The sequence below is a fragment of the Trichinella spiralis genome (assembly GCF_000181795.1).
Source record: "Trichinella spiralis strain ISS 195 chromosome Unknown Scfld4, whole genome shotgun sequence".
Taxonomy (NCBI): domain Eukaryota; kingdom Metazoa; phylum Nematoda; class Enoplea; order Trichinellida; family Trichinellidae; genus Trichinella; species Trichinella spiralis.
Genome location: NW_003526943.1, coordinates 8,325,005 through 8,347,798, shown reverse-complemented (window position 1 = coordinate 8,347,798; position 22,794 = coordinate 8,325,005). Strand labels below are relative to the sequence as shown.

The 22,794-nt window shown below is 32.3% G+C and overlaps 7 protein-coding genes across 7 annotated transcripts; 3 read left to right on the top strand and 4 right to left on the bottom strand.

The window, feature by feature from the left end:
- Positions 1 to 366: 366 nt before the first annotated feature.
- Tsp_02063 (homeobox protein SAX-1) lies at positions 367 to 1,713 on the bottom strand. The gene is given in 3 exon segments (XM_003377803.1): positions 367 to 687; positions 706 to 935; positions 1,482 to 1,713. 3 exon segments carry the CDS (start codon positions 1,711 to 1,713, stop codon positions 367 to 369), a joined length of 783 nt encoding a protein of 260 aa, XP_003377851.1.
- Positions 1,714 to 5,162: 3,449 nt separating this feature from the next.
- On the bottom strand, positions 5,163 to 5,993 carry Tsp_02064 (60S ribosomal protein L37). Its single transcript, XM_003377802.1, has 4 exons — positions 5,950 to 5,993; positions 5,769 to 5,904; positions 5,632 to 5,716; positions 5,163 to 5,291 (listed from the first exon to the last, which is right to left on the bottom strand). The coding sequence occupies exons 1-4, from the start codon at positions 5,950 to 5,952 to the stop codon at positions 5,207 to 5,209; spliced, it is 309 nt and encodes a 102-aa protein (XP_003377850.1). The 5' UTR covers positions 5,953 to 5,993; the 3' UTR covers positions 5,163 to 5,206.
- A 1,168-nt stretch (positions 5,994 to 7,161) lies between these two features.
- Positions 7,162 to 8,503, top strand: Tsp_02065 (conserved hypothetical protein). Its single transcript, XM_003377801.1, has 2 exons — positions 7,162 to 7,245; positions 8,261 to 8,503. Exons 1-2 carry the CDS (start codon positions 7,162 to 7,164, stop codon positions 8,501 to 8,503), a joined length of 327 nt encoding a protein of 108 aa, XP_003377849.1.
- A 439-nt stretch (positions 8,504 to 8,942) lies between these two features.
- Tsp_02066 (putative neurotransmitter-gated ion-channel ligand binding domain protein) lies at positions 8,943 to 12,094 on the top strand. Its single transcript, XM_003377800.1, has 7 exons — positions 8,943 to 8,963; positions 10,390 to 10,499; positions 10,550 to 10,652; positions 10,710 to 10,891; positions 11,015 to 11,328; positions 11,616 to 11,842; positions 11,903 to 12,094. Exons 1-7 carry the CDS (start codon positions 8,943 to 8,945, stop codon positions 12,092 to 12,094), a joined length of 1,149 nt encoding a protein of 382 aa, XP_003377848.1.
- Positions 12,095 to 12,430: 336 nt separating this feature from the next.
- On the bottom strand, positions 12,431 to 15,789 carry Tsp_02067 (conserved hypothetical protein). Its single transcript, XM_003377799.1, has 6 exons — positions 15,721 to 15,789; positions 15,180 to 15,523; positions 14,932 to 15,085; positions 14,304 to 14,459; positions 12,893 to 14,242; positions 12,431 to 12,817 (listed from the first exon to the last, which is right to left on the bottom strand). Exons 1-6 carry the CDS (start codon positions 15,787 to 15,789, stop codon positions 12,431 to 12,433), a joined length of 2,460 nt encoding a protein of 819 aa, XP_003377847.1.
- A 1,492-nt stretch (positions 15,790 to 17,281) lies between these two features.
- Tsp_02068 (conserved hypothetical protein) lies at positions 17,282 to 17,515 on the top strand. The gene has a single exon (XM_003377798.1). The coding sequence runs from the start codon at positions 17,282 to 17,284 to the stop codon at positions 17,513 to 17,515; it is 234 nt and encodes a 77-aa protein (XP_003377846.1).
- Positions 17,516 to 19,042: 1,527 nt separating this feature from the next.
- Positions 19,043 to 19,591, bottom strand: Tsp_02069 (hypothetical protein). Its single transcript, XM_003377797.1, has 3 exons — positions 19,446 to 19,591; positions 19,166 to 19,282; positions 19,043 to 19,082 (listed from the first exon to the last, which is right to left on the bottom strand). The coding sequence occupies exons 1-3, from the start codon at positions 19,589 to 19,591 to the stop codon at positions 19,043 to 19,045; spliced, it is 303 nt and encodes a 100-aa protein (XP_003377845.1).
- Positions 19,592 to 22,794: the final 3,203 nt, after the last annotated feature.

Below are 22,794 nucleotides of genomic sequence, written 5' to 3'. Positions count from 1 at the left end.
AATTAAATCGTAATTTCACATTTAACTGAAATCTATCCAAGCAGACAATGTAAATATATATTAATTTTTAATGAAAAGCTGAAAAAACAATATGCTCGATGCGTGCGTGTATCACTAGTGTTGCGATGAAATGTACATTGTTTCGATTTTATTACAGAATATGCTAACGAGATGATAAATTCAAAATATTAATACAAATAATAATAATAATGATTGATGTTTACAGGTTATTGTTGTAATGAACGGAAATGAATAAATAATATTTTTTGGATTCACAGGTTAAAAAAACCTGCAACAAATAAACAAATGAAAATGAAAAATTAATTGTTACAGTCTTTTCATCAGATTAGCATATTTACTAATTAATTACCATTTATTCAATTCATAAAAGCGGTAAAAGGACGGCGGCAACAGCGGATGAAAAGCGACAAGATTCATCATGTCGGCGGTAGGGGTGGTGGCGGTCGAGTTGAAGCAGGACATGATGGAACCAAAGTTGGGTTCGTTTCCATAGTTCAGCATGAAATTGCCGTTCCTCACAGAAGATGCTGGACATCCCTGCTCGGCGGCAATGTCAGTGATGAAAGAGGTGCACGGCTTGAATGCACTCAACACGGACGACGATTCCTGCCCTTCTTGTATAGCCTCGGCGCCGGGATTTTGCTTCTTCCACTTGGTTCGTCGATTCTGGAACCAAATTTTAACCTGGGTCTCGGATAAATTCAACGACAAAGCTAAATTCAGCCTCTCGCAGACGGACAGATATCTGGTATTTTTGAATTTGTTTTCCAAAGCGACAAGCTGTTCGTAAGTGAAAGCGGTCCTCGCTCGACGTGGTTTGGCGAACTTCATTCCCGCATGATTGAACTGACTCGACGACGGCTTCCGTTCACTCAACTCTGCACACAGTGGAGTTTTTTTGAACAAATTTTCTCCTTAAACAAAAAAAACAATACTTTCTTATGCTGCAACATATTACAATAAAACCACTGCCCTGGGATTGGGCATTTTACATTTTTGAGAAATGATAAAAATTAAGCAAAAATTATTATAATTATTATTGATCAGTTTATTCAACCTTTCAAGTTAATGATAACAATAATAATCTGTGGCCATTTAATCTCCGGCAATTAGTTGCTATTAAACAACTGCCATTTGCAAAGCATTGTTATTAGTATTAATTGTTTGCTGTTTGAATTGAAAAATTTTTTATTCAACTTAATAATAAAAATAAATTTAAATATTTATTTTAAAATGATTTTAAATAATTGCTGTAATTAGTGTTGGAAAAAGAAGAAAATAGGAAAATTTAAAGTAGATTGGAAATATAAAAGCATCCCATTTGCTTGCATATTATAAAAGCTAAATAAAAATTACATTTCAATTTAAATTTGCATACTGTTATTCATTCGTGTGCTTTTAAGTTTGATTTTAATTTGGCAAAAGTGTACAGAATGAAAATTGAACACAACAGCTTTTACCATCGTGAAAATGAACAGCGGCACTTCTTCTTGTGCTTGATATTCCGCAGTCGATGTTTATTCGTGTTGTCGTCGCTGTTGCTTCTTCGTTAGCGTCCATGCTGAGGATATTTTCGACGGAAAATTTTGTCTTCTTGTCATTATTAATATTTTCAGCCGGCCCACCATTCGCTTGGTCACTTTTGAACAATTTTGAAGAGCAATTTTCCATCGGAGCTGTTGACAAGTGCATTTCCTGAATAATTCATACTTCACCGACCGGGACAAAATCAGAGGGGTTGATTTAGATAGAGAGATTTATTGTTCAATCTATGCTTTGGCGCAGCGCTTGCAAAACTAGCCAGTCAGTCAGTCAGTGGTTAGCTAGTAGCTGGTAGCTAGCTGGCTAGCTGGCTAGCTAAGCTGTATCCGGCTATAGATGCTCTATATTGCCAGCTGAACGCGTTCGGTTCGGTCATTTCCACTTCAGACTCAAGTAAAGCAAAGCCGAGTAATTCATTAACGCACAAATTGGCGATCAATCAGCGCCAAGAGCTCAGATTGACTCGGCGACAATCAGCTCGGAACTGATACTTTAAATTGCTAATGCTTTTACCATTTAAAAATCATTTATCGCCTCAATTGAACCGTTACAATAGAACTATTAATACATTCTTTACCATTTTTTTATTCATCACCAATTCAAAAAAAACTAACTAATTAATTAATTTCTTGATAAATTTTTCAAAACATGCGAAATTAAACAACAATATTTGCTTAATTCATTTTCATACTGAAACTAAATTATTTTTCGGTTTTTTTTTATTTTCGGTGTACAATATGAATAAGTTGCAAATTTAATTAATCAACAAGCTGAATTATATTGCTTGTTTATCATTATTTCTTTTACAATTACATTACAATGAAATTTCAGTACTTTTTATTAAATTTTTTTTGTTCTCCCTCCATTCAGGTCAATTTTACCATCCCAATATGTGGCAAAGTTGTATTAATAACAGGAAGAAATTGATCGCTTGTTTCATATGTCTATTAATCATTTCATGCATATTCATCATATTAGTAAATAATTAATCACAAAGTTTGCAAATTATTAAACTGTTGCGCATTAGGTGAGAAGAAAATTTTCTCACTCACTATAGCAAGCGACAGCACCGTTGGCAGTGAATTTTGAAATAAACCATTTTATACGATTTAATATTGCAAACATTGAAAATATTGTTAATAATGTTTTGCAAATTGTAAAAGTTGTGATTGAATACATCTACAAGTTCACCTTTTTCAGTCACAAGGAATAATAATTTTTTTGATGCTTAATTTGAAGTAGCTGAATTTGAACAATGAACAGTCAAATCATGATTTTCGCAAAAATAAAGAAAAAAATTTAAAATCTTCTAATAACAAGAATAAAAGGAATATTTTCAAACGACTTCAATTCTTTTTTCTTTCACTGCTCAATCATAAGCATTATGAATATGAAGAAGGCAAATTATCGAAAAAAGAATGAATACCATTGAAAGCTCTGTTGTACTTTATTTATTATTAATGTTCAAAAGAACATTCACGCCCGTTATTATACATATGCTTGCAGTTGTTGCTAATAAGGGCTGATTAAAGAACAGTAAAGCTTATTTTCATTTAAAAATTTTTCCTCATAAACTAACTCTAGCAACTGATTAAGCATTTAAAATTAAAATTAATTTTTAAAATGTACATCAAAGCTTTATGATATAAAGTTGAAAATTACCAATAATTCGCCATAATAATAGATGAATAATTGCACTTTTTTTAAAACATAAAAGTATATTTTTAAGAAAAAAGAAAAACATTTCATTGCCCATGAATTAAAATGAAAATAACCTTAATTAATAATTGATTCAATTTATGTATTTTCTATAATTTAAAATCAAACCTTTTATAAACGAAAAACTGCTTATGCGTACATATCGAATAAAGCTATTTCACGGATGTTTCTCTTAAATTATAAAATATAATAAATATTGTAGTCATTGAATAATATGGTACTAAATAATGGTGAATAATTGAAAAAACAATGATACCTTTGTTATTCAAATGAAGAGATATGGTATGCTGGTGTACGTGGCTGTTGAATCCTTATTTAAACTAATTTACTAACAGTTTCGCTTAGCTGATCCACCACCTTTTCCCAAATTTCATTTTAATTTTTCTTTGTAGTTGCAGTGATTTGCAAACGCTGTAATTGAATCTCAACTCTATTAGAGCGTTTGTAATTAATAATTTGAATGTTGTTTTATAAATCAATAAACAACAAGTGATCACAATGCCAGTCGGCTTGTCCTTTTCCCAAGGTAGAAACAGAGCCCCAAAGTGGATCCCTTTTTTAATTGACTAATTTGACGTATTAGTGTGGTAAAAATTGGGCATTTTCTGAATGGACCATATTTCTTCAACAAGCGCCCGAACAATTGATGAATAAGTGTCGCATTCGGTTTGAGGAAAAGAAATGAGCCGAATTCATAAACAGGCATTTTAATTGTTTCATCAGCAAATTGCAAATTGCAACGGTCAAACAAAGCTTCGAGCTTTTAGATTAAAGGCTTTAACAGCCGCCGTTGATCATTTAGGCTAATTTCTCGATACATTTTCAACTTAATTGATTTTGATATCCGTTGTTGCCAGTCGAACATCCCCTGGATCACCTCCTCCTTCTCATCTTGTCTATTTCAGGCAACCAACTGCCGACGGATGTCAATTCATTTCACTTTATTCATTATTGACAAATCGATTCGTTCACAACTGAGATACTGAAGCCGATTCAGGTGGCCATTTAATCATCTCTTTGTCATTTAATTCTTCCCCATTTTCCAGTTATAAATGCTGATTGAAAAGCAAGTCCTTAATCGAGTTTCTATATTGCTAAGGGTCGAAATTGTAATTGGTCGCAATATTATTATCTAATGTTCTCACATTGAAATTCTATTTTACATACAATCAATTTTTATTCAATTTTCAAATCTTTCCACACATACATGCAGGCATGCACACACGTACATACATACACACACATTAGCATTTCATCATTTTTTGAATGTAAAAGATCTATTTCCAAGTAGTCTTCTTCGCAAATTCGGCTAATTTTTCTTCTTTAAAGTTTCAAATTCTTACCTTAATCGATTCAGCTGAATTTAATAATAAAAATGAATAGTCTCACCCAATTCTTAAACAACACACCACTATTGAACAAACAAATGCAATCAATTTTTACTCTTTTTAAAAGTATAAAAAGTTTTCATTTCCAGTCAACTGTAAAACCAATAAGAAAACATAATCTTAACAAAATATACCCTTTCTTTGCTTCTTTAAATTTTATTCAAGTACAATCAGTTGAATGTTAATTTCCAAAAACCTACGTCAACAAAATTTGCATTATATCCCATAGAATTTGCACAAAAACAGACACCTAATTAGTTTGTGATGCTAAACAAACGTCTGATTACAAACAATTTACAAATTTCAGCTGATAAGTGTAAATTCCATATCTTCATCAATAATACAAGTCATTACCATCGAAGTGTTATTATTCAAGTTCACACTGCAGAACTGTGCCACATCTGTGCTTCATCCTCTTCAAATACAATCAACTTCATTTTCTGTTTATATAAAGATTAAATGAAAAGTAAAATAATCAACAACAAACATTTCGACCATATTTATTGGATATTCATAACAGATAATCCAACCCCAAATTAAATTTCGCTACTAGCTGTTTTCTTGGATTGATTAGAATTTCCTTTACGATTGCTCTTCGGAAAGCCTTCACGAAACCCATTCCTAAAATTGCCCAATATAAATAAGTGCTTTTTAAAAATACCATAAAGAAAATAAAAAATAAACTCAATTTTATCAATTTCCTTCGTTATCTAGCCTAAATGTTTCATCTCGAACAATGTTTTAATGTCAGTATAATTACATTTTACAAATGAAATGAAAAGATATTTAGTATTTAGTAAATGTTCGTCTTTAAAATTCATAATGTATTCTAAGGAAAACAACATCCTTCTCTATAAAAATGTTGTGCTCGTAAAACTTTAAACAATTTACTTCTTTGTATAACAGTAGAAGAAAGCATGTACAGTTTCAGTTATCCATAATAATATAATAAAAATCATACTTAAACTTTTTGCGAACAACTTTCAAATATCTCATACGCCCGGTTCCAGTGGTTCTTCGACGAAGTGCTTTTTCACTCCAGTTGTCTGAAATATGTTTGTTATCAGCATATGATAAAATTCATGCCTTTCAGCATACAGCGTCTCATCTTCTTTGATGGATAGCCACATGAAGCACAACGACTTTTTTGAATATGATACGATGATTTTCCACATCTTCGACATAATGTATGCGTTTTTGTATGACGCTTGCCAAAGCTAGTTGTGCCTTTTGTCTAAATTAGCAGCGTCAGATAATGAAAATAAATTTCACTTATTACCATATTAAATTTTCTTCAAAAATATAGCTTCAACAATATACACGGCTGACAACTTATAACCAAAAACATTTAAAATGCAGGTATTAACTACAGTACACTTCATCACTATATGCATGGATTTCGTTACAATACAGTGAATTATCAATCAAAAATTGAAATTTTAAATAATTTCATCATATTAAAGATTTTTTGTTTTTATTTAAATCTGAACAAAAATGTAAAATATTATTTGCTCTTTACTCGAAATTTAATTAATTTTTTAACAGCTAATAATTTGACTTTATTCTAAAAATGAATAAGTAATGTATCTTCATTCTATTCTATGAATTCATTTATTTTATTTGTTTTATTCTATGAATGCAAATCAAGAACTTCAATACCTGAATAGACTAGTAATTGCTACAGAAATATAGATGTGCAGGCATTATTTTACCGCTTTGAAGAGCTATCTCGTGTTACATAGAAAATTTCTGGAGTGAATTACTACACAAATATCCAATTTGTTCGAATGAGAAAAATTTTAATAGACATAAGTGTAATTCATAAAATTTATTTTTTGCATATTAATTCATGAAATTTTAAAACTACGGAAAGAGGAATGAAATTGCTGATGTTCTTATGATCTCCCATCTTTATTGTGCACAGTCCAATGAACTACGGTTTTTTAATGCAATTTAATAAAATGTTTATTTCCATCCATGTATTTATTAAAAGTTGAAAAGCTTTCCGTTGAAAACGCTTTCATAACAGCGGACACGGTGGAAAGAGTTTTTCTGAAATCATTTCCAAGTAGCACTGCGACAAATGCTATGGAAAATGGAAAATGAAAACCATAAGGTATCTTACTACAATTTGTCTGTTACAACTTTTGAATGCAATATAAATTCTCTTCTTTATCGTGGTTAATAATTATGTGTCACTATTTGCATTTTTGGATGAAGATCATTCAATAAAAAATGAATAAAAAATCTAATGAAACACAGTTCATTTTACTTGCATTAACAGTGTTTAAAAATGTTTCTGCTAGCTGATTTTTACGGGCGAGAATTCGAAACAAAAAAATTTGCTCTTTTGAAAAGAAGAAAAATGTGGAAAAGAAAAATTTGCTGTTATTTTAATTCACTTTTGATTGACTAGAAAAAGATTGAAGTGAGCAAGCAGCTGTTGTATCTTTGAAAGCACTGCTACGCCATTTTTAATTTGACTAACATAATGCACTTATGGGATTTCCATAAAGTCAAACGTCTGGGTACGTTGGTAGAATCAAAGCCATTCAGGCAAAATATTGAAAGCGTCGTTGATTTTGATTATCACTGGCATTTTTTTAAGATTCTTGTAATGTCAGTAATAAGAGAAAAGGCACTTTTTTTGGTAAAAACTAACTTTAATAGCATTAATGTTGAAAGACTGATGTATGAGATGATCATTGAAGAATGTAATTTGTTATTTATTTATCAATGAATGAACTGTTTGCAAATTGAGTCTGCTTCAATTTATTATTTATAATAAAAAACATGCAGATTCTGAGAAATATTTGCACAATTATTTAACTTGATTAAATGAACTTGTTTGTCCCTTTTTTAATAATTAAACTGTTCTTTTGCTCATAACCCTCTATAAATGCTTACCGTGGTTTCAAGTTTGAATGATAATTTTTTGATATAATGAAACTTTAAACTAAACTTTATTTTTTGAATGAATAACAGAGCATTTGCATTCTTGATTACAAGGTATATTTTTATTAAAAAGAAAGAAAGAACCTTTGTTATGCACAATACAGCTATTTAAGTAGACATTGAATAAGCAAACTGGGATGATTCGATTTTCACTACCCAAGCTTTGTCCATTTACTTGAAACTACTTTAAAAGTTAAAAATTTCCATTTTAATATAAAAAGAGTTTTGATCATGTAGTTCATTCAGCTCTTTACGGGCATGCCAATTTTTCGGATCTGATTTATGATAAAATGATTATAAATTTTTCGCATCTTGTGTATTTCATATTTCTAAAAGCAAAATTGTTTTCATAAATCATACATATTTGTAATATTTTAACCTGAAATATTGTCAGTAGTTGTAAGAAATCTTGTTATTATATGCAGTGTATGTAAGAGCAAGAAAAATAACATTTCTACGAATGTTTTCCAAAATTTTACAATCTGTCTAATTATTTTACATTTAATTCATATACAAATTTGGGTGTGTTTGTGTATGCATGCATTTAAAAACAAAAAGAATAATTTCATAAAATTTATAAGAAATGGAATAAATTTTAAAGTGGTGAATGTTGATTTGAAGAAATTTTGATACAGCTGCCAGAAGAAGAAACGTCTACGTTTGCACACACGTGCCAAGCAGCCAATCAGTTGATCCGTTTGCATATTGATCACCTCATTCGCAACAATGATGAAGCAGATGACCAAGCAGGCGGAAAGACACGTCCAATTCATTCTCTTCCAAAATCAATAGCCCCTTTACCGACAGGCGTTTTATTTGTTGATATGCAAAGTGCATATGACGAAAATTTATCAAAAATCCGTTGCCGAGCAAATTGAAGAAAATTTTCTCAAATCTGTTTTGAAAATGATGCTTTCTGCTTTCTAACTTTATTGGAATTAATTTTTACAACTCTCTTGCTGAAATTGATTCAAAACTTCATTTCATCTCATATTATTTTTACCGTTCATCTTTTGCATCTATTGTTCATGTGAAAATAGAATTTTCACTGGTGAATTTGTAAGAATTTAGAATGAAAAGAGTTCTTCTTCTCTTTTCAATCAGTAAGTTCGCTTTTTAAAAATTTTCATATTTTCTATGTCATAACTTTTGCAGTTATCTATTTACGAAATTTTCTGCTGTATTAAATGGCATATACGTCCATATATATATATAATGTTTCACGCATCTTGAATTCTTTGATAACGAGAAGAAATTTTTTAAATGAGTGATAATCCTACATAATTTTTTGAACATTTTCAACATCTGGAATCAAACATGAAAAACTTCCAAACAAGAGTAGGTGGTAAAGATAATCATTTTATCAAATGTTAAAATGAATAAATAAAATTGATAAACCATCACGCTTGATGAATAGCAGAGCACAAAATGCATTATTCAATTCTTCTGAACACTCATGTAGTCAATAATTTGATAGTAAACCGATGAAATGATTTTTTAATAACCATTTATTTCTTTATTTAAAAACGTTGAATGATAATATGAATTTAATCTTTTTTCAGTATTTGCACTGAATATATCCCAAAATAACCAAAAGCAAATTTTATTAAGTTATTAATGCAAGTGTGTGTGTGTGTTTTAATACAAATTGTTGCTTTAAACTGATTTTTCTTTATTATTATTTGAAATTTGTTTTTTATGCTGGGAATATTAAAAATTTTTCAAACGATGTGAAACAGTCCATAAAGTTCAATCAACAAAAGTGATAATTTTCTTTCAATAGCATGTTAGACGAAAATCCAACGTCAAATTATACTTTTAGAAATTTGTTTTTTTTTTGTCTATAACACAACAGTAAACAATGGTGCATGTCAATAACCAAAAAATAGCTTTCAATCATGTTTTTTTGGTGTTGCTTCAAGCATTCTAAGCATCGTTTTTGCATTATGAGTTTTAAGATAACTTTTTAGCACGTAGGCTTGATTTTATGATCTCTTGAAAGGCTTCAATTGAAATTGAATTCCTCCTTTAATTTATAGCCACACGCCATTCTAATTCGTATCGCATTCAAGACAGCGAAAGTCGTGATTTTGATTTATAACACTGCTCTAAGTTTTTATTTTCTCATTCACGGTAATTTGTTTGCTTAGAAATACTTGTGTTTCTCATCAAATTATTAAACATTTTTTTTGTAATAAACGGAAATTGATAAAAAAATATCCAATTACAACAACAATTTCGGATGTTCTTTATGTATATAATTGAAATTATTGAGGATTATTTGGAAATTTTAATAAACAGAATAATAGGAACGAAAATTGAGCTTCATAAAGTGTACAATTTTGAAATCAATTTTATACTTTAGCAAAATATTTATACTTCAGTTGATGTTTATTGCAGTTCGTTACGTTTGGAGTTCCAACAATCAGATGCAACTATTTGAAGATTTATTATATAATTATAATAAAATATCTCGACCAGTACGAAATGCGAGTGAAATTTTAACCATCAAATTTGGTGCCTCGCTGATTCGCATCATTGACGTGGTAAACGATTTGAAAATTTTCAAAAAATTTACCATTTTACAAAAAATGTTGTTCTTATTCTCACTTTAGGATGAAAAAAATCAAATGCTTACTACAAATTTATGGCTTGATATGGTAATGCAATTTTAATTCAATAACATTCAATAATATAGTTTTTGCTTTTCAAAGTGGCAAATTGATTTTATTTCGTCATTAATTTTATGAATGCAATTTTTGAGGAATGGCCCGATAGTAAACTTGTCTGGGATCCTGATATGTATGGAGGAATAAAAAAATTGCACATTCCAGCAGACTTACTGTGGACTCCAGATATAGTTTTATACAATAAGTGAGTATGATTTTTATAAAGTGTACAATTTAATAATTGATAATTTACAGCGCTGCCGGTGATCCAGAAATTACCATATTCAACGATGCACTGGTCTATTATGATGGCACGGTTGTGTGGAAACCTCCAGCAATTTACAAATCATTTTGCTCTGTCAGTCAGTTTTTATATTGGTTATTCAGTTTTTTTCAAAAAAGTAATTTTATTCAGATAGACGTTACATGGTTTCCATATGATTCTCAAAAGTGCTTGATGAAATTTGGCCTTTGGAGCTATTTCGGTGCGTTCGTTGATATGCGACAACTTCCAGAAGAATTAGTAAAAGAAGTAGTTACAGATGAAAAAACTGTCCATGTCTTAGAAGTAGGCATGGATTTATCTTACTTTTACAAGTATTTCTCTATATATATACATATGCACACACAAATAATGAATATATACATATATATATATGCATTTATTTGTTTTTTTTGAAATTTTGTCAGACATAGTTTAATGTTGTTAATTTTTTGCAGAAGTGCCGAATGGGATCTACTATCTTTAACCAGTGAACGACACGAACAAATTTACAGCAGCTGTTGTGGCAAAGAAAAATACGTCGACATCACGTTCTACTTCAGTCTGAGAAGAAAGACACTATTTTATACGGTCAATTTGATCATTCCATGCTTTCTGATTTCGTTCGCCACAACGCTGGTGTTTTATCTCTCCGATCACAAGATAACCTTTTCAATTTCCATTTTGGTCACACTGACTGTTTTCTTTTTGGTAATTTTATTTCATCATTCAATTAATTTTTCCATCTACTGCTCGTGCTTGCTTTTACCAGGTATTAATTGAAATTATCCCGCCGACGAGTTTGGTAATTCCAATGTTTGGTCGATATTTGCTGTTCACGATGGTCTTGGTCACTTTGAGCATAATCATCAGTGTCATAACGGTGAACTTGCACTTCCGCCGCGGCTCCACTCACGGCATGCCGCAATGGATGCGTCGTGTATTCCTGCACACGTTGCCCAAGTTTGCAAATGACACTTTTCAAATTATTTTTCGATGCTTCTTCCACTCGATAACCAATCGCGAACACTTTCAGATATTTGTGCATGAATTATCCAGGCTATAGTGGAGACGAGCAGTTGCAACAGAAGGAAAAGGCCAAAATATCCGGCCAATTTTGCGCCACCTTTCGACCCTTGTGTTTCAACGGCAGTCCTTGCTTGCCGAGGAAAAATGAAACCAAAGCTGACCGTCGACATCGAATCTACCGCCAATTGGTTCTGCGTATTCTGAGAGATGTACGATTTATTGAAAAACACTTCATGGAAATTGACCAAGATGACACGGTGAGCAAAGAACAAACACTATTCATATGATATGAAATGAAAAGAAAATAATAATTTCAGATTGCTTCCGATTGGGTTTTTGTTGGAATGGTAATCGACAGGCTGTTTCTTGTTATTTTTGCATTTTTCAACGTCGGAACGCTTTATATAATTTTACAAGCCCCTACTTTGTATGACCAACGTGAGCCTTTGTCGATTCCAATTGCAACACGCCCACTTGGACAAGATACTCTGAGTGTTTCTTACGAATGAATGAAAAAATTCACCTACCACCACCACTAACAATTATTATTTAATATTAGCTATTAATAATAATAATTTTGTTTTAATCATTATCGTGTGAAAAATAACGCTTGTTCGCTTGTAAAAAGAAACAAAAGCGACTTTGTAATCTCAGAACAAGAATAAATTGTATCAACATGAAAACAGAAGTAACAAAGAACAGTCCGCTTTCGAAAATAAATTTCGGTGCAAATATTTTCCACACCATCAAGTGACGTCGATGAAGAGCGCAAGCTAATACGCAGAAAAACAACTAAAAATGGAATATCAAAAATCAATAAATACAAAAAAGTATAATAAGCAATATCAAAATTGTACCTTAGTTCCGAGAACTGTCAAAAATAGTACGTTGCAAGTGAATATGCGCATTGAACAGTTTCTGCCTTGAGCATCAATTGCTGCTACCTGGGCGGCGGAATGCTCATCCCGAGTGAAGACAACCATCGGCAAGAAGAAGATCACAAATACAAAACTGGCGCTTATGTTGAGCATGACTAGCAACGTCTGCAGCCAGAGATATTTGAAATTGCCCGGCACTCCGACAAATGCCGCATCCCACGGAATTGCCGCGAACGTTGGCTGGTGGCCAAATGCGTAGAAAAAATGAAAACACAATTCAACCATGAAAACAATTATAGGAAGCATTGAATGTTCTGAAACTTCTTTTAAAAATACAATATTAGCAAGCTCTCGCTGAATCAAAAATAAATAACATATACCTTCTTTGTTGAGGCGCAATAGAATCGCTGAGATGAGCAGCAAACATACCACTGAAAAGCTGGTACCGTCGCCCAGCAAAAGGGTGAGAATTAATGCAAAATTCCAGATAAAAGCAACCAAACTTCCGCTGAGAGCAGTTTTGAAGCCGTGAACGAAGACCAACTTCCCTTGGTTTGTTGGACCGTTGGTCAAGAACGTTTTCCAATTCTCTTTCGCGTAAGCGTGCAAAGAATGGATCGGGAAGTGGACATTCACCGACACCAGCTTGGCTCCACGGTCCACGACATTCGTATAAGTGAACAACGGGTCATATAAGTAAAACATGAAAAACAGAACAAAGCCAGCATAGCAGCATCGGGGGAAAAACAACGGCAAGCCATTTTCCATCATCTTCGGCACTTCTTCGGCTAGCCAAGAATAAGCCCAGCTAGCCATCAACGACCACGAGATGAGCTTAGAGCAAAATTTGCATACCAACACCAGCAGTCGACTGTCACCATCCAAATGACCATTGTCTTGCAAATAACGTTTCGGAATAATGTAGATGATCCAAACGCTGACGCAAGACACCAGCATGCGGATGATTTTGTCGTTGCGGTCGAGCAGACTGCCGAACGGTAGCAAAAACAACGACATTGTACATTTGACCAATTCTTCACGACATCGTCTGTACCAAACACCGCATCTGATGATCATCATGCCGGCTGTGACAAAAGCTGTCAAATTTAAATAATCATTTTTCTTCGACCATTCAAACAGGGTCAGTCTTCTTGTTTTGCAGTGGAAACGATGCAAGCCGCATTGTTTTGCGAGATATTTTCTCACAGTGGAGATGAAAAACATGATAAAAAATGCTTGAACGATATATCGGACGACGGCATCTTCGTTGACTATATAACTGTTGGAAAAGACGCTGATCGCGTGCAAGAACATGAAAAACAACGAAATCCAATCCATCGTCCGGATATTGTCGACGGCGGTGAACAATTTGCCGACCAAGCAGTGCAAATGCATGGTCAATTCGATGCTCAGGGTGATGCCAATTACGGGTGGGATGCTTTCGTTGCGAGCTAAAACTGCCCAGAAAAACAAAGCGAAGTGAAGAGATTTCAAAAAGAGCAGCCGACCACTTTCGGCCCGGTCAGGGAAACGAACCATGACCAAAGAGGAGACGATCGTTTCCAATATGGTCACTATTCCAAGGGTCATCCAGCCCAAGTGAAATTTCGCCCAAGAGTCCAAGAAAATGCTGTTCACTTTGTGAACAATATCCAAACTCTTTTCCACGGTCAGCTCGTCCGCTTCGAGATTGTTGAATATTTTCAGCAACGATGAAAAGCGTTCAGTCAATACGGAATCATGGAAATTTCTCAAATAAGTTTCAGTATAACGAATCACCTAGAAAAAGAAGTTTAAACAAATAAAAATGGGCTTAAATTCTTTTTTTTTCATCACTCACTTGGTAAACGTTTACCCTGGCAGCTTGTGTACGATCCTCTCTGTCAGGGAATAGTTCTGGTATTAAGGCACCCAAATTTGAAAATGGAACGGGAATGTCCAATAAAAGTGCCAAAGTTGGTACAAGATTCAGCTGTGCAGCAACTCGATGAACATTCTTAAACATAATCATAAAATTAATATATATAAATTTTTTTAACGTAAAAATATATTTTCTTCTATACTACTATAACCATTTCTTGCAATCCATAAACAAACAAATAACTAAACAAAACACATTTGTTCACCATGTCTGTTTTTTGTACATTGCATGCAAACGCTTCTTGTCTATTGTGTAAAGTCATTTTCGGAGAAAACCTTTATGGAAATTTAAAGTTGCTTAATTTTTTTCCTTCATCCGCTTCAAGCATTCGCACTATAATACTTGAAAACATTCTCACTAATTTCTTCTATATTTCTTTTTCAATTTTCAAACAAAAATTTTTTTATTATTACGTTTCAAAAAAGTTCCTCATAATTTCATAGAGCATTATAGAAAGTATTTTAATAAACTGCTATTCATAACAAAAGAGATGTTGTGAATGTATAAAATGATCGTTCTTAGAAAAACAAAACATTCGGATTCTTACTTCTTTCTCAAAATGCAGACGTTGTGGACTGTAAGCAAATAAAGCTGCACTCAATTCTTCTTCACTATCGCCTCCGTGATCACCGTTCTGCGTCATCCCATGATCGCCAAAAACGAACAAAATTGTATCATCAGGCATCACTTTTGTGACATTTCTAATAATACTAACTTATATTAAAAAAATTATTTTTAATATCAAAAAATATTTTTTACCGAATAACAATATCCATTTGATGCAATTTTTTTGACATTTCTGGATGATTTGGTCCGTATTTATGTCCACAATGGTCGACTCCCAAAAAATGAGCAATCAAAAGATCCCAACTGTTAGATCGAAGCTCATCGTACAAGTGGGCTAAAATTCCATCGTCCACCGTGTGCAAATCTTTCACATCAAACGAAGGAAATGGATAAGATTTATTAAAATGATTCGGAAACAACGCCATCCACGTATCATCGCCCATAAAAGTGATCTTCCTTCCTTGATTTATCATTTGATCGATCAAATTGTCCTCTTCAATTGCAGTTCCAGCAAAATTGGTGCCGGCATCGACGAAAGTTGGGAGACTTCCGGTGGTCAAACTTTTCAAACGCTGCAAAGTTGTAGTAGGCGGATCGGCAATAAATTTGAAAAGCATACTGTTGGAAGGTTTTTTGGAAAGCAATTCGTTGACCAGGGAAAATTTGTTGTGATAAATTTTTTTCGAATGCTTCGGAGATGCTACAAAATCGTAACGCAATGCATCGACAACTAGCAAAATGGCGCGTTTGTATTTCGATTTCACCCAACATCCAGAAGGAGAGCTTGAACTGACCGGATACTGTACATCGTAACAACTGCTTTTGTGCAACAACGCATGTCGAGTTAACAGAAAGCCTCGAGAAAAAAAGAAAACACCAAAAAAGTATCCTAAGACTACAACCAACAGCTTCAAGAAAAGCATACTACCCATGTTCCTAAATAAGCTGAAAATATTCAATCAGATAATATTAACAAAAAAATCATCTTTAAAATTTTAAGCTACAAGTTAAATAACGTCAAAAAAATCTTTACTTCCTAACCTATTGCATTACATAACGTAAATGCTGTCAAATTCATTCTTCAAGCAAATATCTGCATAGAAATTTAGCGTCATCATTTATAATAACAATTACTTTTAGCATTTACGTTTACATGAAATGAAATATAATTAAAATGTATTAAAAAAATATTTTTTCAATATACAACATTCAAAAAAACAATTGAAGCTAAAATCCATTTCTTCAACCTTATTTAAAATTGAACTCATATATGGAATATGACAATTTTCAGAACTCACTCAAATATTAAATAATGCAAGCGCAGAAAACGTTATATTACAAACATATGAAGAGTTCAGCTTTCAATTTCACCAATATAACACTAAAGAATTTATTCTGTAAATAGAACCAAGTACACTGATTAAAAAAATTACATTTTGTTCGTTACTAATTGTAGTATATCTGAAAATCAGGTACAAAATTCACAGAGAATACGGTAAAGGAACAATTGGTATGAATTGGCGGCGTGAGTGGCGCATGTGTTGGTTCTTAGTTGTGCCTTTTATTGAGCCGAAATAAACAACTGGATAAAGAACTCAATGTAGAACTGGGTCAGTATACCGGTCGACTAGCATCAATAATTTTAGATAAGGAGGCGAAATCAAAATTTCTGCGTTATAGACCACTTCCATTTGCGTTGAAAAGTAAAGCGGAAGCAGAGTCGCTCTAGAAAGGTAGGTTGGTAGAAGAAGAAGTGTTCGATCCAACCAACTATTCAGAATGTGCATCACCCGTAGTACCAGTGGTAAAAGGAAATGGTAAAATTCGGCTGTGTGGCGATTACAAAGCAACAAAGCAGTGAATTCATCCATAAAGTCTGATGATGTGTACCCTTTACCAACAATTAACGAAGTTTTGGCAGAACGGCAGGAGGAAAGTTCTTCCCAAAATTAGGTTTGGATACAGCTTACACAAGTTCGAGTAAATGAGTCAACGTCCCAAGTGCTTACTTTAAATACACACCGTGGCTTATACAAAATACATAGACTTCCTTTTGGCAGTGAATCAGCGCCAACCATCTTCAGAAGATTAATGGAGTCAGTCTTGCCAAATTTGAAAGGCACAGCAGTGTAATTAGATGGCATCTTGATAGCGGTAGAAGATGAAGCAGAGCATTAGGAACGACTGCGAGCAGTTTTACAACGACTCAGGGAAGCTGGACTCCCGTTGAATAGATTGAAATACCGGTTTACGATGGAGGCAGTGTCATTCTTAAGATTCAAGATTGATAAAAGGCGTATAGACCCAGCAATCGAAAACATTCCACCCGAATGGAGGCAACAGCTTCAGGTAGGAGATTCAAATCACCCAAAGTAAAAGAGAAATCATTGGCGGAAATGTCAGAAACCATAAATGAAAGAAAACGGATGAAAGATATAAATCTGTCAGTCGGCGATACAGTTCTATGGAGAAGTTATGGGACCGGACCCAGATGGATGCCTGGAACAGTAGCTCAAGTACGAGATCTTTGTGATTCTATGCTTACACGTGAAGAAGTATCATGAGAAGGAAGGGAAGAAGAAGATGTAGAGAACACCGAGACCGCACATATTAAAGAAGGAAAAGAAATAATTGAAGAATCAAATGGAATTCGTAAGAAACCGAAGTATTTGGATGATTTTCTTCTAAAAGTCGAGAAAGTGTAGTATGTCTGAAAATCATGTACGAAATTCACCGGAAGGAAATACGGTAAAAGAACAACTGGTATGAGTTAGCGGCGTGAGTGGTTCGCGTGTCTTGGTTATTATTTGTTTGTTTTATTGTGCCCAAATAAACTACTGTAAACGTTTATTACAAGTGTTGTTCTCTTTATGCTGACAAACCGTAACACTAATATTTGTTATCAGTTTAGCGGAAATGAAAGTTTTTAATTACTGTGCGTAAATTTTCAGAGATATTCTTCTCTATGAAAGAATAATTGTGCATTTATGCTCATAAGAATTATGCAAGTTATGTGAATGCGTAATTTCGTTACAAAGTAGGTTTTCCACTTTTTCAAATTTCTACAGCTGTTACGTATCGATAAGCAACTTTTAAATGTTATATTATGGAAATGTAATGGTTCATGCCGCATCAATAAGTAAATTATTATCAAAGGTATGTGATTTAAAAATCGTCTTTGTATGATTTTTGTATTTTTTAAGGAATTTCAGAAGGAAAATTAACAACTTCCAAATACATTTTTGTGTCATAATAAGTACTATCCTTTCCATATTCAGATGCTATTGTACTTGAAACAAATAGATTTATTGAGATAACTATGTTATTCGAACTTGAAAATAGCATACAATAAAAAGGAGAAAGGTAAAGAAAACAGGTATTAGCAGTTGCCTAAAAGTTTTATTTTTATAGCACATTAGTTTCAAGTGCTTGTAGTTTTCAGCTTTTGTTTGTTTACTCAGTCATGTGATATGTTTGATTGTCGTAAGTTCTTTAAAATGAAGCATTCACTCAATTTTCCAAAAAAAATTTGTCCAAACGTTTAACTAAATAAAGTGGTTTAATCACCGCAGCAGTTTCATTTGAGAAAGTTTTACTGAAAAGCGTATTTTCGAATCGCGCCACATTGAAAATCAAACTAAGTGAATTCCCTTAGTTGTACCAGTATAAATGTCATAAAAGTTACAGTTAATTCGAATTTTTAAGATGAATATTAAAAATATGTGCATTTTCATTTTGCCTTTAACTTGAAGATCTGTTTTCAGCTGATTACAGTAGCCTCTGATATTTAGCTATTAAATTCAAAGTAGAATCTTAAAAATAAATTACAAAAATTAATGAAATGAATGAAAATATTGTTTTTCAACAATTTTAGTAATAACATTAATGCAAATATAATATCTACGTGATAAATTTTCTGAGGAATGAGACAAATAAATATACTTTTTGAGAAAAATATTTAAAATTTAAATAAATCAGAATCAATTAATTTATTAAAATGAGTGAAATATTAACATTATCATGCTATATTTTACGGTTGCTTATTTCAATTTACTTCCTGTTGCCTACTTCTCATTTTATTCTACTGTATCTTAGGTTTGACAGATGTGTGCATCTGGCATTATCCAAGTTCTGTATTATTGAAGTAAAAGATAATAATTTTTGTGTTAGCATCTTTTTTACCTCCCACATATTGATGCGTGTATATTTTTTACTTGTTATCGGGACTAATGACTGAACCGCAAAGTGTCGCAGAAGGAGGCTTGCAGCCAGGTAAGATTGTTGTTTTGCATGAAAACCAAACCGTTTCTGTTTGTCTATCTATTTTCACCCTGATATACGAGTTGAATTTTTTAATATTATTTTTCAACATATCAACATGAATTGTGTTTACCATATCAGTTAAAAATTGTTTACTTTCTCCGCAAATTCGTGTAACTGATATTACCAGATTGGCAGCATACATTACAAATTTTTCTGGCAGTAAAATTATACCGCTGTTGCACGTGATGAACGTTTCGATCAGTTTTATATTTTTTTGCGTTGCACAAACATGTTGAATTGATGCAATATTGTTGAGTTTGTTGAGCGTTAGGCGAAAGCGATTTTTGCACTGCTGAATCGAATTTGTGGTAATGCATTTTACAACTCCATCCAGTGTTGAAGAGGAGCATTTGTAATCTGTTTTGTTTTTTTTTAATCTATCTTGAAGAAGTGATACAGTATCAATTAATAGCAAATAAATTTTGAGATTATTTCCAAACGGAAGTGCTTTATAAAATGTGCAGCTGTCTGGTCACTTGGGCATGTTGAAGTTTTTATGTCTTTGTTAACGTAAACAGCTGAGCAGATGATTGCTTGTACAAGATTAAATCAGAACTTTTGATTTTTTCTTTTCTTTTCATTATCTCCCAGTTGCTTTTATCATATTAATATTTCGAAATATGAAATGTAATATTGTATATTGTTGTAGTACATTTGATGTTGGATCGTAGCATGTTTTTTTTTGTTATTTTTGAAAAAGGCTGATGATTTTCGAGCGGTTGAAAAAATTCTTTTTCTTAAAATGATGTTTGCAAGATTTGTTTGTCATATAGGATGTGAAGTTGAAATGAAGTTTTAAGCTAACATGAAATTACTGCGAAGAACGATTGCCCATGCTTGCAAATCATAAGCCTCTTTTGATTTCATCTCGCCTTCCTCTTTTTCATTTGATTGATCTCGCCTATGCGCGTTGATGAATTAATCAAACAGAGTAGTAATGGTGGCTCCGGACGTTATGACCGTTGTGTTTATTGATTCCGTCCATCAAACAAGATCATAGCAAACTCTTCTTGTTTTCAGTCAAATTATTACTGGCTTCCGTTTCGTGGAAAATTGCAAGCATCACATGCTGATAATTGTTTATATTAAAATTTTATAATTAATATAAGAAAATTTAGTTGGCATTCATTTCTAGCTGAGTATGGGAAAAAAATAATAATAATAATTTTTCCCATTTATTCCATCCATCTGTGATCAACTTCCACATAGAATTTATTGTGATTTTGCATTTCGTTTGGGTGTTGTTGTTGTTGTTGTTTTCTTTATCCTGATATCAAAGTTTATTCTTTTGGCATATTTGTTCGTATTCGTTTCTAAAAGTGAACAAATAAATGCTGCTCACTCTGGTGGTCAATGGGTGCGTTGGGGTTCATTTGAGATTTTGAAATCTGCAAGCATTAAATCTGTTCAAATAAACCCATTTCATATACTTTGACAGTGTACATTTATTTGTTCTCTCTGTTGTCGTGTTAATCTGTGCTGGTTGCTTTTGTAAATTTGATTAAATTATTATTTATGCATTTCAACACAAACACGTACAAACGTTGTGTGTGTTGCCAAAAAAAAATATGCATTTTCAAATCAAATCAAACATGCACTACATTACTTTATAATGTATATGTATAAAGTGTGCATTTTTTCTACATTTGATCGAAATTAATTTTTAATTGCAATTGTAAATTTGCCAACTCTTTTTTCAAAAATACAAATCAGTTTAATAAAAATATGTATACTTTTCTGATAGTTCTTATCAGATATGCAGTAATCATAAATTATTGTAAATAATTTTCACAGTATGATGAGAAATTAATTATTAATTTTAATAAATGTGCAAGATTTCTGTTCATTTGAAATTGACTATTTTCCTTATTATTATTATTGCATTATGATGAAAATTTGCGTGATTGTCGCGCATGCATGTGTGTTTTTGATATGGAAAGTTTTCACTTGTTTCAAGAAAGCCAGGAAATTTATTATTATTGTTTAATTCATTTTTCCCCTATTTTTTTTGATCTCGAAATTGAATTTCAAAAATAAATAATCTGAAACGGATGAAGTGAATTTCCTCCAATGTAAAATGGAATAAGTGGTACGATGCGGAAGTTTTTAGCATCTCGTAATAAAAAGCTTTTCCTTTTTTTATTCTCATTCAGATGTGCATAATGGCGTGTGTTATGTTGTATTATTTTCTTTGTTGTTTAGCCGATTTTGTTTTTTCATTTTTTTCACAGCTTGCATACACAACAATGCACAATTTTTTATTAATTGTTTTTTTTTAATTTTAAATCTACCCAGACGATTATGTTAATAATATTGTAGGTTGTCTGTTGAAAGGTGGGATATTTTTTATGCGATACTTTTGATATTCTTTTTTTATTTTGTAATAATTATTTAAATTTAAATACAATGTGCATACCGTGTTAATATGCATGTATCCATGTAAAAGTGGATGTGTGGGTGTGTATAACTATGATTTTGTTACAGAATTATGTATTGAATAATTTTGCATTATGATGATGGTGATTCAGGTTGAAAACTTTAGTCGTTAGTTGTAGTTCAATACTCTTGTCGGTGTGTCATTGCTGTACCAGGCTGTGCTATGCATGCTCAGGTTTCCAGGTCATAATAGTTTATGTGTTACCATTTGGATGCTTTTGTGCTTGATCAGCGACAGTTTGCATGGCGCTACTGTTTTCGTTGTGAAGGCCTTTGAGCACTTGAAGCATTGAAAAGCTGTATTTGTTGTTGTTGTTGTTGTTGTCAGCTTTTGCTTTCAATAATTTTCACTAACAAATCCAACCAACTCAATCCCTTCTCAGTTAATATTATGCATTCCAAGTTGATTATTTGAATATTCATTTTTTTGTTTTTGTTTTTTTTCTGCAATGATTGTTTGTGATGTAAATGTGCTTATGTTGTTGTTGTTGTTGTTGCTTCTGTACTTCACTTCCACGTGCATAAGGAGTACGGACGGTTGAATTGAACCTTCTTCAAATACATGCAGGTCTGTTTGCTAATCGTATTTCATAGATCACGCACAGTCTGCTAGACAATATTACTTTAAAATCATAATTTTTTAAAAGTTATTATTTTGTATAATCATTTAATTCAGCATTTGTTTGATAGTCATTTATTTGGTTGCTTGAAAATATTAAATTTCAGTTCAATTAATTTATTTTTTATTCTTTTCATAAAGATGTCATTTAATTTTAGGGGGCGTATGCGTGTATGTAAATTAAGCTTTAACAGCAATTTTCTTTTGTCGTTGTGTAACTGGGCAAGTTTTAAAAATTATGAAAAGAGGAATATGTTATTTGAAATAGTTGAAATTTATTATTATTAACATTGCGTTGGTAAATTGTTTGTCTTAAAAAAATGAATAAAATGAAAATTATGTATGTAGAAATTCTACAGGAAGAAAAAGATCTTCCATTTTTGTTTGTTTATTTGTTGTTTTTGTTTTTGGGTTGATTTTCATAATGTTCCGTGTGGCTGTTTGGTTTGTTTGATTTGGTTTCCC

Excerpts from the sequence above, each read along its gene's own strand:
- Tsp_02065 (XM_003377801.1), top strand. The coding sequence starts at position 7,162 with ATGCACTTATGGGATTTCCATAAAGTCAAACGTCTGGGTACGTTGGTA. Across the intron at positions 7,246-8,260 it reads GGCAAAATATTGAAAGCGTC|CTGCCAGAAGAAGAAACGTC; the intron begins GTTGATTTTGAT and ends ATTTTGATACAG.
- Tsp_02069 (XM_003377797.1), bottom strand. The coding sequence starts at position 19,591 with ATGCATTACCACAAATTCGATTCAGCAGTGCAAAAATCGCTTTCGCCT. Across the intron at positions 19,283-19,445 it reads GTTCATCACGTGCAACAGCG|GGTGAAAATAGATAGACAAA; the intron begins GTATAATTTTAC and ends CTCGTATATCAG. Across the intron at positions 19,083-19,165 it reads GTCATTAGTCCCGATAACAA|AACTTGGATAATGCCAGATG; the intron begins GTAAAAAATATA and ends TCAATAATACAG.
- Tsp_02068 (XM_003377798.1), top strand. The coding sequence starts at position 17,282 with ATGGAGGCAACAGCTTCAGGTAGGAGATTCAAATCACCCAAAGTAAAA.
- Tsp_02066 (XM_003377800.1), top strand. The coding sequence starts at position 8,943 with ATGAAAAACTTCCAAACAAGA. Across the intron at positions 10,892-11,014 it reads GATTTATCTTACTTTTACAA|AAGTGCCGAATGGGATCTAC; the intron begins GTATTTCTCTAT and ends AATTTTTTGCAG. Across the intron at positions 11,843-11,902 it reads AAATTGACCAAGATGACACG|ATTGCTTCCGATTGGGTTTT; the intron begins GTGAGCAAAGAA and ends TAATAATTTCAG.
- Tsp_02067 (XM_003377799.1), bottom strand. The coding sequence starts at position 15,789 with ATGCGTTGTTGCACAAAAGCAGTTGTTACGATGTACAGTATCCGGTCA. Across the intron at positions 15,524-15,720 it reads TTCAAGCTCTCCTTCTGGAT|CGTTTGAAAAGTTTGACCAC; the intron begins GTTGGGTGAAAT and ends ACAACTTTGCAG. Across the intron at positions 15,086-15,179 it reads GGACCAAATCATCCAGAAAT|AAATGTCACAAAAGTGATGC; the intron begins GTCAAAAAAATT and ends TAGTATTATTAG.
- Tsp_02064 (XM_003377802.1), bottom strand. Across the intron at positions 5,717-5,768 it reads ATCAAAGAAGATGAGACGCT|ACAACTGGAGTGAAAAAGCA; the intron begins GTATGCTGAAAG and ends AACATATTTCAG. Across the intron at positions 5,292-5,631 it reads GTTGTTCGCAAAAAGTTTAA|GAATGGGTTTCGTGAAGGCT; the intron begins GTATGATTTTTA and ends GGGCAATTTTAG.
- Tsp_02063 (XM_003377803.1), bottom strand. The coding sequence starts at position 1,713 with ATGCACTTGTCAACAGCTCCGATGGAAAATTGCTCTTCAAAATTGTTC. Across the intron at positions 936-1,481 it reads CGCTGTTCATTTTCACGATG|GAGAAAATTTGTTCAAAAAA; the intron begins GTAAAAGCTGTT and ends TTTTTGTTTAAG.